Here is a 13,685-nt window from a genome sequence, read left to right on the forward strand (position 1 = left end):
ATCTGATTGGTTGCAGAAAGTGACCAATCAGAAGCTAAAGTTATAAAGTTATACTCCTATGCAAATGAAGACTTGGTCCATAACCAGCCTGATTGGTTGAGAGGGGACCAATCGGAGGTGCTTTATTTTTTATTTTAATTTTTTGAGATAGAGTTTCACTTTGTCACCTAGGCTGGAGTGCAATGGCATGGTCTTGGCTCATCCTCCTGAGTTCCAGTGATTCTCCTGCCTCAGCCTCCTGAGTAGCTGGAATTACAGGCGCCTCCCACCAGGCCTGGCTACTTTTTGTATTTTTTGGTAGAAATGGGGTTTCACTATGTTGGCCAGCCTGGTCTTGAACTCCTGGCCTCAAGTGATCCACCTGCCTCAGCCTCCCAAAGTGCTGGGATTACAGGCATGAGCCACTGTGCCTGGCCAGGAGTACTTTCAATTTTTCATTTGCCAGGCAGAAAAATGGGGGTGAGGGGTTGCAAAGGGAGTAGCCTCTGGTCCTTCTGTTACTTGGGCATGGAAAGTTAGGGTTTTCCTTTTCATTTAGTTCTTTCTAGAGAGTCAGTGTGAATAGTCCTTAGGTTCCCTGCTTTCAGACCCTGTTCTGCCTCAGAATAAATAAAGCATTGCTTTCAGTGTTAAGATCTAGTCACAGGCAACAGGCAGTATCAGCAGGAGTAGTACACTGGTTGACAACATTTAACATTTATGCATTGTAACAGGGTTTGCTGTATGTGTATGAGAGGGTTTCAGTGATATTAATAGCAAGAGCTAACCTCTGGGTAAAGGGCATGCAATTGAGATTTGAGAGTCTGGATTATAAATACTGCTTTCTGATATTATCAGTAGCTTAGCTGTTCCAACTGGTTGAAATGAGACAAGATATTGACATGAAATTAATCATTGTAAGCATTTATTGAGCACCTTCTATGTGGCAGATTTAAGATGCCTTTTACAGAAGTAAAAGCACGGTTCTCTGTTAGATTTCTAAGTCTCAAGGGCAGAGATAGTGCATATGTGTCAAAGTTTTGTTTAATGTAAGAAATGTAGACCTCCCAAATGAGAAGAGAGACTATTCAGAGTTTGCTATGGCAATAGAGGCAGCGACCACATTTGAGTTTGGCAAAGACTCAAAAGCACTCAGGAAGAGGAGAGGCTTTATAGTGGAGGAACAAAGGGATGCTTCTGAGGTGTTCTGATTTAGGGTTGCTGGCGGGAAAGCTGGAGGTGTTCTAATTTGAAGCAGGAAACTTAACATGATTGGTTTGGGGAGCATATTTGGTTTTCTCTGGCTAGTACTGGTGTCTGGGGACAGAGAGGTTAAAATAGAAAAGTTGGCAGCCTTCTTGAGCAAATTCTGACCATTTTGAGCTGATTGCTGTAGAGGTTGTGGTTTGGCTTATTTGGGTTCGAATGTTATTATCATATGCGGTTTAGCCATTGTCCATATGTATAAGTTTCTACTCATTAATAAGGGAGCCAGCAGAATCACAAAACTGATTTCTACCAGTTCTGAAAAATGAAATTTACATAGTCATTGGGGAAAGGAATGTTGAAATAAGACTGCTCAGTCGACACAAAAATGGTTTAATTTTTCTCAGAACAATGCAACCTTAACCTTTGGGATTTTAAAAATATATATATATACTGAATTCCCTGCCCCTTTCTCCCCTTACACCGCATCAGTTTCCTACTAGTTCTTTGATTTTATCCTTTTGTAAATATTCTGGGCCCTAATCAATTGTGATTCAAACAAAGTTACATTTTCTGTGCATGTCAGATGATCATCAAATAGGCTTATTACAAAATTCTCTAGAATGAAACTAATCAAAAAGATCACAAAATATTATCTTTTGACTTTTTTCTCCAAGTTTTTAATAAAATTTTAGATATTTTCTCATTTAATTTTCACCACAGTCCAATGCAAGTAACTCATTGTAGTAGTACAATGATTATCCCCATTTCCCAGATGAGAAAACCAAGCCACAGGTTCAGTAACTTGAGGAGTAACCAGTAGCAAGTAATTAAACGAGAGCCATAGAATGGCTGAGCGCTGGCTGTACTGCCGCTTTAGCTTACAAGAGTGAGGGAAGGCCTGCCACGCTGCAGGGTTCGGGCAACGACAATTATTTTTTCCATTGCTTTATTTTCACCCATTCATCGTGCTTCTGAATCCAAAATCCTTTCCTAAGACAGTTCACAAGGGCGGAGCCTGGGCTGGGCTCCACATCAGGCTGCCTTTGCTAGTTATGCTGTCTTGAGAAAGTCATTTATTAATTAGCTTTCTGGGCCTCTGTTACTCGCTGTAAAAGAGCTGGAACCGCCTTCTCGGAGGGCAGGTGCTGATGGGTAGCACTGGGGTAGTCGCAAAATAACCGTTGAGGCCGGGCGGGGTGGCTCACGCCTGTAATCCCAGCACGTAGGGAGGACGAGGCAGGCGGATCGCTTGAACTCAGGAGTTTGAGACCAGCCTGGGCAACATTGTGAGACACTATGAATACAAACGATAACAACAACAAATATTGCCCGTCCTGGTGGCACTCGCCTTTGATCCCAGCTACTCTGGAGGCTGAGGTGGGAAAATGCCTTGAGCCCGGGAGGCGGAGGATCACCACAAACCAAGTCTCCAAAAGGTAGCAAAAGAGAGAGGAAGTAGAAAGGTTGAAGGAGGTTGAATGGTGGCAAGAATCGTGGGCTTGGAGCCAGCAGTGAGCCGAGACAGCGCCACTGCACTCCAGCCTGGGCGATCGAGTGAGATCCTGTCTCTAATAAGAAAAAGACAAAGAAATCAAAATAACCGTTGAAAGATAAGAGTCGCGGACTGGGTTCACCACAACCCAGCGCACTCCGGGGCCGGCTGTAGCAGCTTTAATTAAGCGTCTGTAAAGAAAGCCGCCCTTCCTCATCCCTGGCGCCGCCTCCCACCTCCGTCCTCTCCTCGGCCCCGCCCCCAGCATTCCCTCGTTGTCATGGAGACCGCGGGACGCCCGAGAGGGCCAGTTCTGCTCCCGCCGCACCGAGGCGGGGCACGCAATGACGCATGCGCGCGCTCGGCGGCCATGGTACCGCGGTGGCTGCCGGGACTGAGCTCCTAGCACTGGATCGGGAAGTGGCGGGCGGAGTCCCGGGTCGAGACGCCGCCTCAACTACTGCCGCCGCCGCCAGTGGCGAGACCCCGACCTGGCGGGTCCCCGCTGGGCGTGCGTGCGGGCAGGCGGGGGCGCTGACGAGGGACAGGAAGAGGCTGCCGTGCCGGCGTGGGCGGCTGGCCGCGGCGGAGGCTCAGGGAGGCGGTGGCGAGTCGCGCGGGGCTGCCTTAATCATTCAGGTAGGGGCTGCGGCCGCCGGGTGAGGGGCGCGGAGTCCCGGCCTGCTGTTCCCCGGGACCCAGGCGCGCCGCCGCTTCCCCGGGGGCCGAGTGTGACCTACACCCCACGGGGAGCTGGGGCCGCCGTTCTCGACGCGAAACGCCCAACACGCGAACGGTTCCCCCAGCATTGTCCTTAGGCCGGAGGTTCATTGAGCAAACTTTTGGATTGGGAAGAGGGAAAATTCGCGGTCTGCTGTCGGACCGTGCCTCCTCCAAGCCTCCAAGTTCACGGGCGCGGTAGCCAAGCGAACCGGGTGTGGAGTTTGGGGAGCCACGGTGTTCCAGCCAGCTCAAGACTGATTTAGATGCTCATACGCGAACTGGTTTCTAGGCTACCTTTTGGATAGTTGGTTTGTGATGATTCCTAAACTTTAACGATAGTAGTTGATTTCTGCAGTCTGAAGATGTTTTCCACACAATAAGGTCTGCGGCCCCCTTTTCGCCCACCTCCTCAATGCTGTCATTTAAAGGCGAAGCAGCCCGCTGTTCATAGCCGGGTGCCTAGGTGCCAGGGACACTTCTGAGGCTGGGAAAGAAGCAAAAGAGATGGAAAGTAGAAAGGCTGAAAGAAGAGGTCGAATGGTGGCAAGAGTCGTGGGTTTGGAGCCAGCAGCTTTTAGTTTAATTTATGGGTTTTCCATATGTACCCACAGAGGAACCGGTCAACATTTTTAGTTGTGGTGGTAGTTTGTTTTGTTTTAATGTAAAATAGACATAGCGATGTAGCTTGTTTACCACACAGGTGGGTCCTGAGATCTTAAACTTAGTACAGATATTGAGTAGTCTTTGAAAAAGGAGGAAAAGTTAGATGGAGCACGTGATGGTGAAAGACATTGCGAAGCCTTCTGCTCTAGGTGCCTTTGAACGTTCCGAACCTCATAGGTCGCCTTTGTTTTAAAGGCCTTTACCAGCGTTCCAGGTCTGGTGTAAGGAACACTTGACTTAGGAGTCAGGAGGTTTGGCTCCTGACCCGGGTTCTTTCATCTGTGCGACCTTAACCAGACAGCTTCACTTCACATTTCACGTATTAAAATAGGAATAACATTAATAACTTTTCGCTCCGAGAGTTGCGAGGGTACAAATACTGTAAGCATTTAGTTTGTTGTAAACTGTATGGGTTTATTTAAGTCTTTTAAGGTCATATTTAAAAAGTCTGGATTAAGGTCCCGCCTTTGCAACGTGAAATAAAACACAGATGTTTCCTGTTTTGGGGATTTACAATGTTTGTTGCCCCCACCTTCTCAATTGATAATTATCCTTTCTTCTTGTCCCCACGCTTTCCCTCCTCCCAAGGCTGTCTCCTATGTTCCTCAGCCCGGTAAATCATTCTCTTATTTTTTTTTCAGATCCAACTCAAAATAGTAATATTAAAATAACATGTTTTTATGACTTTACTATTTAAAAAATAACGTACACATTTTCTCATTCTTAAAATTGGGTTGGATCATGGACAGCATTGGCAGTGTCTTCATTTTACTTATGAAACTGAATGTAGTGGTCTTGTGGGTTGCCTAGCCATGTGGCTCTTAGGAATTGAAAATGAGGCAGGGCATGGTGGCTCTGCCTGTAATCCTAGCACTTAGGGAGGCTTAGGTGGGTGGATCAGTTGAGGTCGGGAGTTCAAGACCAGCCTGGCCAACGTGGTGAATGAGCCCCTCTCTACTAAAAATACAAAAATTAGCCAGGTGTGGCGGTGCCCACCTGTGGTTCCAGCTTCTCGGGAGGGAAGTTGAGGCAGGCGGGAGAATCTCTTGAGCCCACGAGGCGGAGGTTTCAGTAAGCTGAGATCACACCACTGCACTCCCACCTGGGCAGCAGAGTTAGCCTGTCTCAAAAAAAAAAAAAAAAAAAAAAAAATTGAAACATTTATTTTTCCATGCACACTTCAGAATCATTTTGTAAAGTTTTCCAACAAAAACTTTGTTTAAATTTTGAAAATATATTAAATGTGTGCTCCGTATATTAAAATAATAACTCATCTAAAAAAATAAAACTGAGAGAAGACAGGTTTTTGATTCAGCGTCCAGTGATTGTTCACCCCTTAACTGAAGTTCACTCTGATTATTCCTTATTAATGCTTATATTTTAAATTTTTAGCTCAAGGCTTTCATTTTCTCAAATCTAAGCAGCACACAGACTAGGATTTATCCTCCATAACTTTTCAAAGCTTAGAGCAAATGCCTCACAAACAGAAGACACTTAATAAAGGCGTGTGAAACCAGTAATCATGGGACCAGAGCAATTAAAAGATGTTGTTCCATGTGTTGTTCATTTAACAAATATTTATTGAGCTATCCTGTGCTTAAAAGCTTTCAAAGTCTGAGTCTTTTTCCTCCCAGCTGACACTAGTCTTAACAGTGTCAAATTCATTTATGTAGTCAGCTTGAGGTCTTCCTAGGGTACTAGCAGAGTTCAGGAGTGTTTAGAATTCTTGTTGGTTGACCTGTAGCTTCCTTGATTGTACTGAAATTGCTTAGAGTTGTAGTTTTAGAACTGGACAAACAGCCACAACTTAGAAGTTGTTTCAGACCACCTCCAGATTGGAAATTTTCTATAGACATTTCTTTTTTTCTTTCTTTTTTCTTTTCTTTTTTTTTTTGTTTTGAGACAGGGTTTTGCTGTGTCATCCAGGCTGGAGGGCAGTGGTGCAGTCTCGGCTCGCTGTAACCTCTTCTGGACTCAAAAGGGTTCTCATGCCTCAGCCTCCTGAGTAGGTGGGACTACAGGTATGTGCCACCACACCTGGCTAAATATTATAGTTTTATTAGAGATAGGGTTTCACTGTGTTGTCTAGGCTGGTCTTGAACTCCTGACTTCAAGTGATCCACCCACCTCAGCCTCCCAAAGTGCTAGGATTACAGATGTGAGCTACTGTGCCTGACTCTCTGTAGACATTTCTAAGAAATATAATAATTCAGCCTCTTCATCACTTAATAATTGAGACATCACCAGTTTTAAAAATAAGCCATTTTATTTATAAGCAGTTCTGATGGTTCTGTTTTTTTGCAGTGACCCTAAATCCACCGTCTCCTGATTTCTGCCCTGTAGTCCTCATGTTGTTTCTGCAGCAACATTGTCCAACAGAAATATAATGGGAGTGGGAAGTGTGAGCCACACATGTAATTAAAAATATTCTAGGCAGTGCACGGTTGCTCATGCCTGTTATCCCAGCACTTTGAGAGGCTGAGGCTGGCAGATCATGAGGGCAAGAGAGCAAGACCATCCTGGCCATCATGGTGAAACCCCATCTCTACTAAAAATACAAAAACTAGCTGGGCACATGTGATGGCACATGCCTGTAGTCCCAGCTATTCAGGAGGCTGAGGTGGGAGAATCGCTTGAACTCAGGTGGTGGAGGTTGCAGTGAGTCGAGGTTGCAGTGAGTCAAGATTGCGCCATTGCGCTTCAGCCTGGCCAACAAGAGTGAAACTCTGTCTCAAAAAAAAAAAAAAAAAAAAAAAGGAAAAGAAAAAAATCTTGGCTGGGTGTAGTGGCTCACTTTTATAATCCTAGCCTTTGGGAAACTGAGGTAGGGGTATTGCTTGAGGCCAGGAGTTTGAGACCAGCCTGGGCAACAGCAAGACCTTGTCTCTAAAATTTTTTTAAAAAAGTTAACTGGGTGTGGTGGCGTGTACCTATAGTCCTAGCTAGCCAGGAGGCTGAGGTGGGAAGATAGCTTGAACCCAGAAGTTAAAGGCTACATTGAGCTATGATCACACCACTGTACTCCAGGCTGGGCAACACAGTGAGACCCTTTCTCTTAAACTTTTTTAATAGAAATATTTTTAAATTGATAAAATTAATTTTAACATTTTATTTAACCCAGTGTGTTCAAAATAGTATCACTTCAACATGTAATTAATGTAAAATATCTCATTAGTAATTAAACAGTTTTTTTCTTTATACTAAATCTTTGAAGTCTGGTGTGTTTTTACACTTAAAAGTCCATCTCAGTTCTAACTAGCTACATTTCACATGTTTAATAGGCACATGTGGCTATTGGCTGCTATATTGGACAGCATAGTTCTGGAGCTTTAGCGAATAATTCTGTTTCTTTTCTTTCTTCCCTTCTCTTCCTCCTTTTTTTTTTTTTTCTTTTTTTGAGAAACGGTCTTGCTCTGTCACCAGGCTAGAGTGCAGTGGCGTCATTATGGCTCACTGCAGCCTTGACCTCCTGGGCTCAAGCGATCCTCCCACCTCCGCCTCCTGAGTAGCTGGGACTGTAGGCATGAATCACCATGCCTGCCTAATTTTTTGTATTTTTTGTAGACATGAGGTCTTACCATGTAAGTTGGTGGTCTCCAACTCCTGGGCTCAAGCAGTCTACCCACCTCAGCCTCCCAAAGTGCTTGAGCCACTATGCCTGGCCTCTTTTTTTCCTATAATGGCTAGTACAGTGCTTAGCACCTAATATGCACTAATGAAATAATTTTTGAGTACATGAATAAGTAAATACAAACAATTGTTACAGAAATAATAAAAGGTGATTTTGTTTGGGAAGTAACTTGTTGAGATCTGTGGATTTAGAGTGCAGGTTTAAGTGACTTGAATCTATATTGAAGCTATTTATTTTTTCTTTGTAGCATTATGGATCCAAGCCTGTTGAGAGAAAGGGAGCTGTTCAGAAAACGAGCTCTTACCACTCCTGTAGTAGAAAAACGTTCAGTGTCTTCTGAGTCATCATCGTCATCATCTAAGAAGAAGAAAACAAAGGTAGAACATGGAGGATCGTCAGGCTCTAAACAAAATTCTGGTTAGTAAAATTGTTTAGGACTGTTTGGATTTTTAAATTCAGATTATTCAGGAGGAAACCATTTAGTTATGGCTAGTTCCTTTTTCAGTTCGGCACTGACGTTGATAGGCAGTTAATTAAATATACAGGAGGGGACAATAAGAATTTAAGCTCTTAGGATGTTAATAGTCTTATGCTGTAGTTAAAATTTAGGTTACTATCTCTTTAAAAAGAAACTTCATTGAGGTTTAATTTATATACGATACAGTCCATTCATTTTAAGTGTACCATTCAAAGATGTTTAGTAAATTTACGGACTTTTGCTGCTGTTTTCATCGCCCCCAGAACGTCTGATGTGCCCATTTGCAGTGACTTCTCCCATCCTGCCCCAGAAAACCAGTAATCTGCTTTCCATCTTTATATATTCGCCTTTTCTGGATATTTTTTATAAATGAAATTGTATAAGAAGTGGTCTTTTGCCGGGTGCGGTGGCTCACGCCTGTAGTCCCAGCACTTTGGGAGGCTGAGGTGGGCAGATCACAAGGTCAGGAGCTTGAAACTAAACTGGCCAACATGTTGAAACGCTGTCTCTACTCAAAATATAAAAATTAGCCGGGTGTGGTGGTGTGTGACTGTAATTCCAGCTACTTGGGAGGCTGAGGCAGGAGAATCGTTTGAAACTGGTCGGCAGAGGTTGCAGTGAGCCGAGATCATGCCACTGCACTCCTCCCTGGGCAACAGAGTGTGACTCTGTCTCAAAACAAAAAATAAGTGGTCTTTTGTGTGTTGTTTTTTTTCACTTAGCATATTTTTGAGTTCTAGCCATGTATAGTATGTATCAGTACTTCATTCTATTTTTTTTTTTTTTTTTTTTTTTTTTTTTTTTTGAGACGGAGTTTTGCTCTTGTTACCCAGGCTGGAGTGCAATGGCGTGATCTCGGCTCACCGCAACCTCCGCCTCCTGGGTTCAGGCAATTCTCCTGCCTCAGCCTCCTGAGTACCTGGGATTACAGGCACGTGCCACCATGCCCAGCTAATTTTTTGTATTTTTAGTAGAGACGGGGTTTCACCATGTTGACCAGGATGGTCTTGATCTCTCGACCTCGTGATCCACCTGCCTCGGCCTCCCAAAATGCTGGGATTACAAGCTTGAGCCACCGCGCCCGGCCTCATTCTGTTTTTATTGCTGAAGAGTATTCCATAGTATGGATATATGAACCACAATTTGTTTATCCATTCACCAACTAACGGTTATTTGGATGATTTTCACACTTTTTGGCGGTTTTGAATACTGTTGCTGTGAATATTCATGTACAAGTGTTTGTGTAGACATATCTTTTTATCTCTTGTGGATAGAGACCTAGGAGTGGATTTCTCAGTCATATGTCAAATTTATGTTTAACTTGTTAAGAAACTACTAAAATAGCTGTACCGTTTTACGTTTTCTCCATCTGTGTGTCAGGGTTCCAGTTTTTTCTCAGCCTTGCCAACACTTGACATTTTTTGTCTTTTTTATCATAGCCATTCCTATAGGTGTGAAGTGCTGTCATTGTGGTTTTAATATGCATTTCCCTAATGAGTAATGATGTTGAACATTGTTTCATGTGCTTATTGACTATTCATGTATATTCCGTTTTTTCTTTCTTTTTTTTTTAATTCATGTATATTCCTTGGTGAAATGTCTATTCAGATTTTTTTGCCTTTAAAAAAAAAACTGAGGTATATTTTCTTTTCCTATTGATTTAAGAATTCTTCATATATTCTGGGTACCATCCTTTGATATACATTTGCAGATATTTTCTTTTTTAATTGCATTTTAGATTTTGGGGTACATGTGAAGAACATGCAAGATTGTTGCATAGGTACACACATGACATTTGCAAATATTTTCTTCAAGCAGGTACTTGCCATTTTATCTTCTTAATAGTGTCTTTTTGTGTGCAAAAGTTTTTAATTTTGATGAAGTCCAACTTACCAATTTTTTTCCTTTTTTTTTGAGATGGAGTTTCATTTTGTTGCCCAGGCTGGAGTACAATGGCACGGTCTTGGCTCACTGCAACCTCTGCCTTCTGGGTTCAAGATTTTCCTGCCTCAGCCTCCCTAGTAGCTGGGATTATAGGCAGCTGCCACCACGCCTACCTAATTTTTTGTATTTTTAGTAGAGATGGGGTTTCACTGTTTGCCAGGCTGGTCTTGAACTCCTGACCTCAGGTGATCCACCCGCCTCAGCTTCCCAAAATGCTGGGATTCTGGGTGTGAGCCACCATGCCTCAGCTTCCCAAAATGCTGGGATTCTAGGTGTGAGCCACCATGCCTCGCTCACCAATTTTTTTTTTCTTATTTGTATTCTTGGTGTCATATCTAAGAAATCTTTGCCTGACACAGGTCATAAAAATTTACTTTTGTGTTTTCCTCTAAGAGTTTTATAGTTTTAGCTCCTACATTTAGGTCTGTAGTATGTTAGAGTCAATTTTTGTGTATGGGTTAGCATAAGGGTCAAAATTTATCATTTTGTGCATTCTTATGGAGTTGTTCCAATGTCATTTCTTGAAATAGTGATCTTTTCCCCCATTGACTTGCATTGCACCCTTGTTGAGTATCAGTAGACCATAAATGAAAGAGTTTATTTCTGGAGTCTCAGTTTGGTTCCGTTGACTTCTGTGTGTATCTTTATGCCAGTATCATTCTCTTGAGTGCTGTAGCGTTGTAATTAAGGTTTGAGATTGAGAAATATAAGTCCTTCAACTTAGTTCTTTTTTTATTTCAAGATTTGTTATGGTTTTTCTGGATCCTTTGCCTTTCTGTATAAATTTTAGGATCAGTCTGTCAACATCTGCAAAACCTGCTGGGATTTCCATAGGGATCGAATTGAATCTGTAAATCAGTTTGGGGAAGAGAATTGCTATCTTAACAACATTAAGTCTTTCATCAATGAATGGATGGCTTAAAAAAATTATTTTTGTAGAGACAGGATCTTGCTGTGTTGCCCATGCTGGTCTCAAACTCCTGGCGTCAAGCCGGCTTCCCAAAGTGTTGGGATTATAGGTATGAGCCATTGCACCCAGCGGTTATTTTATTCTGATTCGATTTCACTTACGAATGAAATTGTTTTCTTTGATTTTTTTTTTGGATTGTTCGTTTCTGATATACATATAAACAGGAGTTTTTTTTGTTTGTTTGTTTGTTTTAGAGATAATCTTGCTCTTTCGCCAGGCGGGAATGCAGTGGCACGATCTTGGCTCACTGCAACCTCTGCCTCCTGGCTTCAAGCAGTTCTCCTGCCTCAGCCTCCCAAGTAGCTGGGACTACAGGTGCGTGCCACCACGCCCAGCTAATTTTTGTATTTTAGTAGAGACAGGGTTTCACTATGTTGGTCGGGATGGTCTCGATCTCTTAACCTCATGATCTGCCTGCCTTGGCCTTCCAAAGTGCTGGGACCACAGGCGTGAGCCACCGCACCCGGCCCATCAGGAGTTTTTTTATACATTGATCTTGTATTCTGTAACCTTACTGAACTTGTTTTTTATTTCAAACAGTTTTTTCTGTGGTTTCCCTAGTATTTTCTAGATCAAAATTATGTCATCTGAGAATAAGAACAGTTTGTTTTTCCATCCGTCCGTCTGTCTGTCTTTCTGCCTTTCTTTCTTTTCTTTACAGTATGAACTTTATTTTTTTGCCTGTCTGAACTGGCTGTACGTTGAATAGTAAAAGTAGCTATCTTTGCCTTTTTCCTGATCTTAAGGGCAGAGCGTTCAGTCTTTCAGTCTTATATGGGATATTACTGCAGGTTTTTGCACATGCCCTTTCCAGTTGAAGAAGTTCCCCTCTATTTTTAGTTTGTTGAGAGGTGGTTTTTTGTTTGTTTTCTTTTGAGACAGGGTCTTACTCTCTTGCCCAGGCTGGAGTACAGTGGCGTGATCATGACTCACTGCAGCCTTGAAACTCCCTGGCTCAAGCAAGCTTTAGCCTCCCGAGTAGCTGGAACTACAAGCACATGCACACTTGTCTAATTAAAACTTTTTTTTGGTAGAGATGGGGTTTTACTTTGTTGCCCTAGTGGGTCTCAAACTCCTTGGATCAAGGGATCCATCCCCCTTTGCCTCCCGAAGTGCTGGGATTATAGGCATAAGCTACTGCATCTGACTGTGAAAGTTTTTAGTCATAAATGGGTATTGGATGTTGTCTGGTGCTTTTTCTGTATCTAATGAGATGATCATGTTGTTCTTGCCCTTTAGTCTGTTAATATGGTATATTAACATTAATTGATATTTAGATGTTAAAACAACCTTGCATTTATTCCTGGAATAAATGCTACTTGGTTATGGTGTATAATCGTTTTTATTTGTGGTAGTATTCAATTTGCTGGTGTTTGGTCCAGGATTTTTGCATCTCTGTTCCTGAGGGACTTGATATGTAGTTTCTTTTCCTTTAGTGCCTCTCAGGGCTACTTAAACGATTTGTGAAGTGCTTCCTTTTTACCTATTTTCTGGAGGAGTTTGTGGAATTTGGTTACTGTTTTTTTTTAATTGCATCTTAGGTTTTGGGCTACATGTGAAGAACATGCAAGATAGTTGCATAGGTACACACATGGCAGTGTGATTTGCTGCCTTCCTTCCCTTCATCTATATCTGGCATTTCTCCCCATGCTGTCTCTCCCCAACTCCCCACCCCCCATCTTTTTTTAAATGTTTGGCAGAATTCACTAGTGAAGCCATTTGGGCATCAGCTTTCCTGTTTGGAAAGCTCTTTGTAAGAATTTTTTCTTTTCAGTTTATTCAGATTTTCTATTTCTTTTTGAGTTAATTTTGGTACTTTGTGCCTTTTTAGGAGTTTATTCATTTCATCATTTACATCATCTAAGGTTTTTCAAGGTATTCCTTTATAATCCTATTGATTTCTGTAAAGTCAGTAGTGATATCCCCTCTTTCTTTCTTTTTTTTGAAGCAGAGTCTTGCTCTGTTGCCCGGGCTGGAGTGCAGTGGCACGATCTCAGCTCTTTGCAACCTCTGACTCTCGGGTTCAAGTGATTCTCCTGTCTCAGACTTCAGAGTAGCTAGGATTACAGGCATGTGTCACCTTGCCCAGCTGATTTTTTTTAGTTGAGACAGGGTTTTGCCATATTGGCCAGGCTAGTCTTGAAATCCTAACCTCAGGTGATCCATCCACCTTGGCCTCCCAAAGTGCTGGGATTACAGGCCTGAGCCACTGCACCGTGGTGCCCTCTTTCATTTCTGATTCTAGGCATTTGTGCTTTCTCCCTTTTTTTCTTGATTAGTCTGGCTAAAGGGTCATCAATTTTTTTGATTTTTTCAAAGAACCAACCTTTGGTTTCATTCTTCTGTTTTTTTTTTTTTTTTTTTTTTTTAATCAATCTAATTCCACGTCAGTATTTATTATTTCCTTCTGCTTGCTTTGCGTTTAGTGTACTCTTATGTTATTATCTGTTAAACAATGTCACTGGAACTTAATTCACAGCTGAAATTATTTTAGCTACTTCATAATGTAGCAATAATTTTTATTTTTATTTTTTTTTTACATATTCTTCGCTGCTTTAATAACTGATTTTAAAACAGCTTTTTAAAAAAAAAAAAT

At 42.3% G+C, this 13,685-nt stretch overlaps 1 protein-coding gene across 2 annotated transcripts in view; it reads left to right on the top strand.

Moving 5' to 3' along the window:
- The first annotated feature begins 3,072 nt into the window (after positions 1 to 3,072).
- The window catches only part of GTF2E2 (general transcription factor IIE subunit 2), an 83,600-nt gene continuing 72,987 nt past the window's right edge, over positions 3,073 to 13,685 (top strand). The window contains exons 1-3 of one of the 2 annotated variants that reach the window (XM_074383907.1): positions 3,085 to 3,319; positions 5,973 to 6,087; positions 7,945 to 8,114. In XM_074383907.1, the coding sequence (XP_074240008.1) occupies positions 7,949 to 8,114 (166 nt within the window). In that variant the 5' untranslated portion in view covers positions 3,085 to 3,319; positions 5,973 to 6,087; positions 7,945 to 7,948. Of the gene's footprint in view, positions 3,320 to 5,972; positions 6,088 to 7,944; positions 8,115 to 13,685 lie in introns of both variants that reach the window. The other variant, XM_010348678.3, reaches the window with a different exon arrangement.

This window comes from Saimiri boliviensis, chromosome 13 (assembly GCF_048565385.1).
Source record: "Saimiri boliviensis isolate mSaiBol1 chromosome 13, mSaiBol1.pri, whole genome shotgun sequence".
NCBI classification, from domain to species: Eukaryota; Metazoa; Chordata; class Mammalia; order Primates; family Cebidae; genus Saimiri; species Saimiri boliviensis.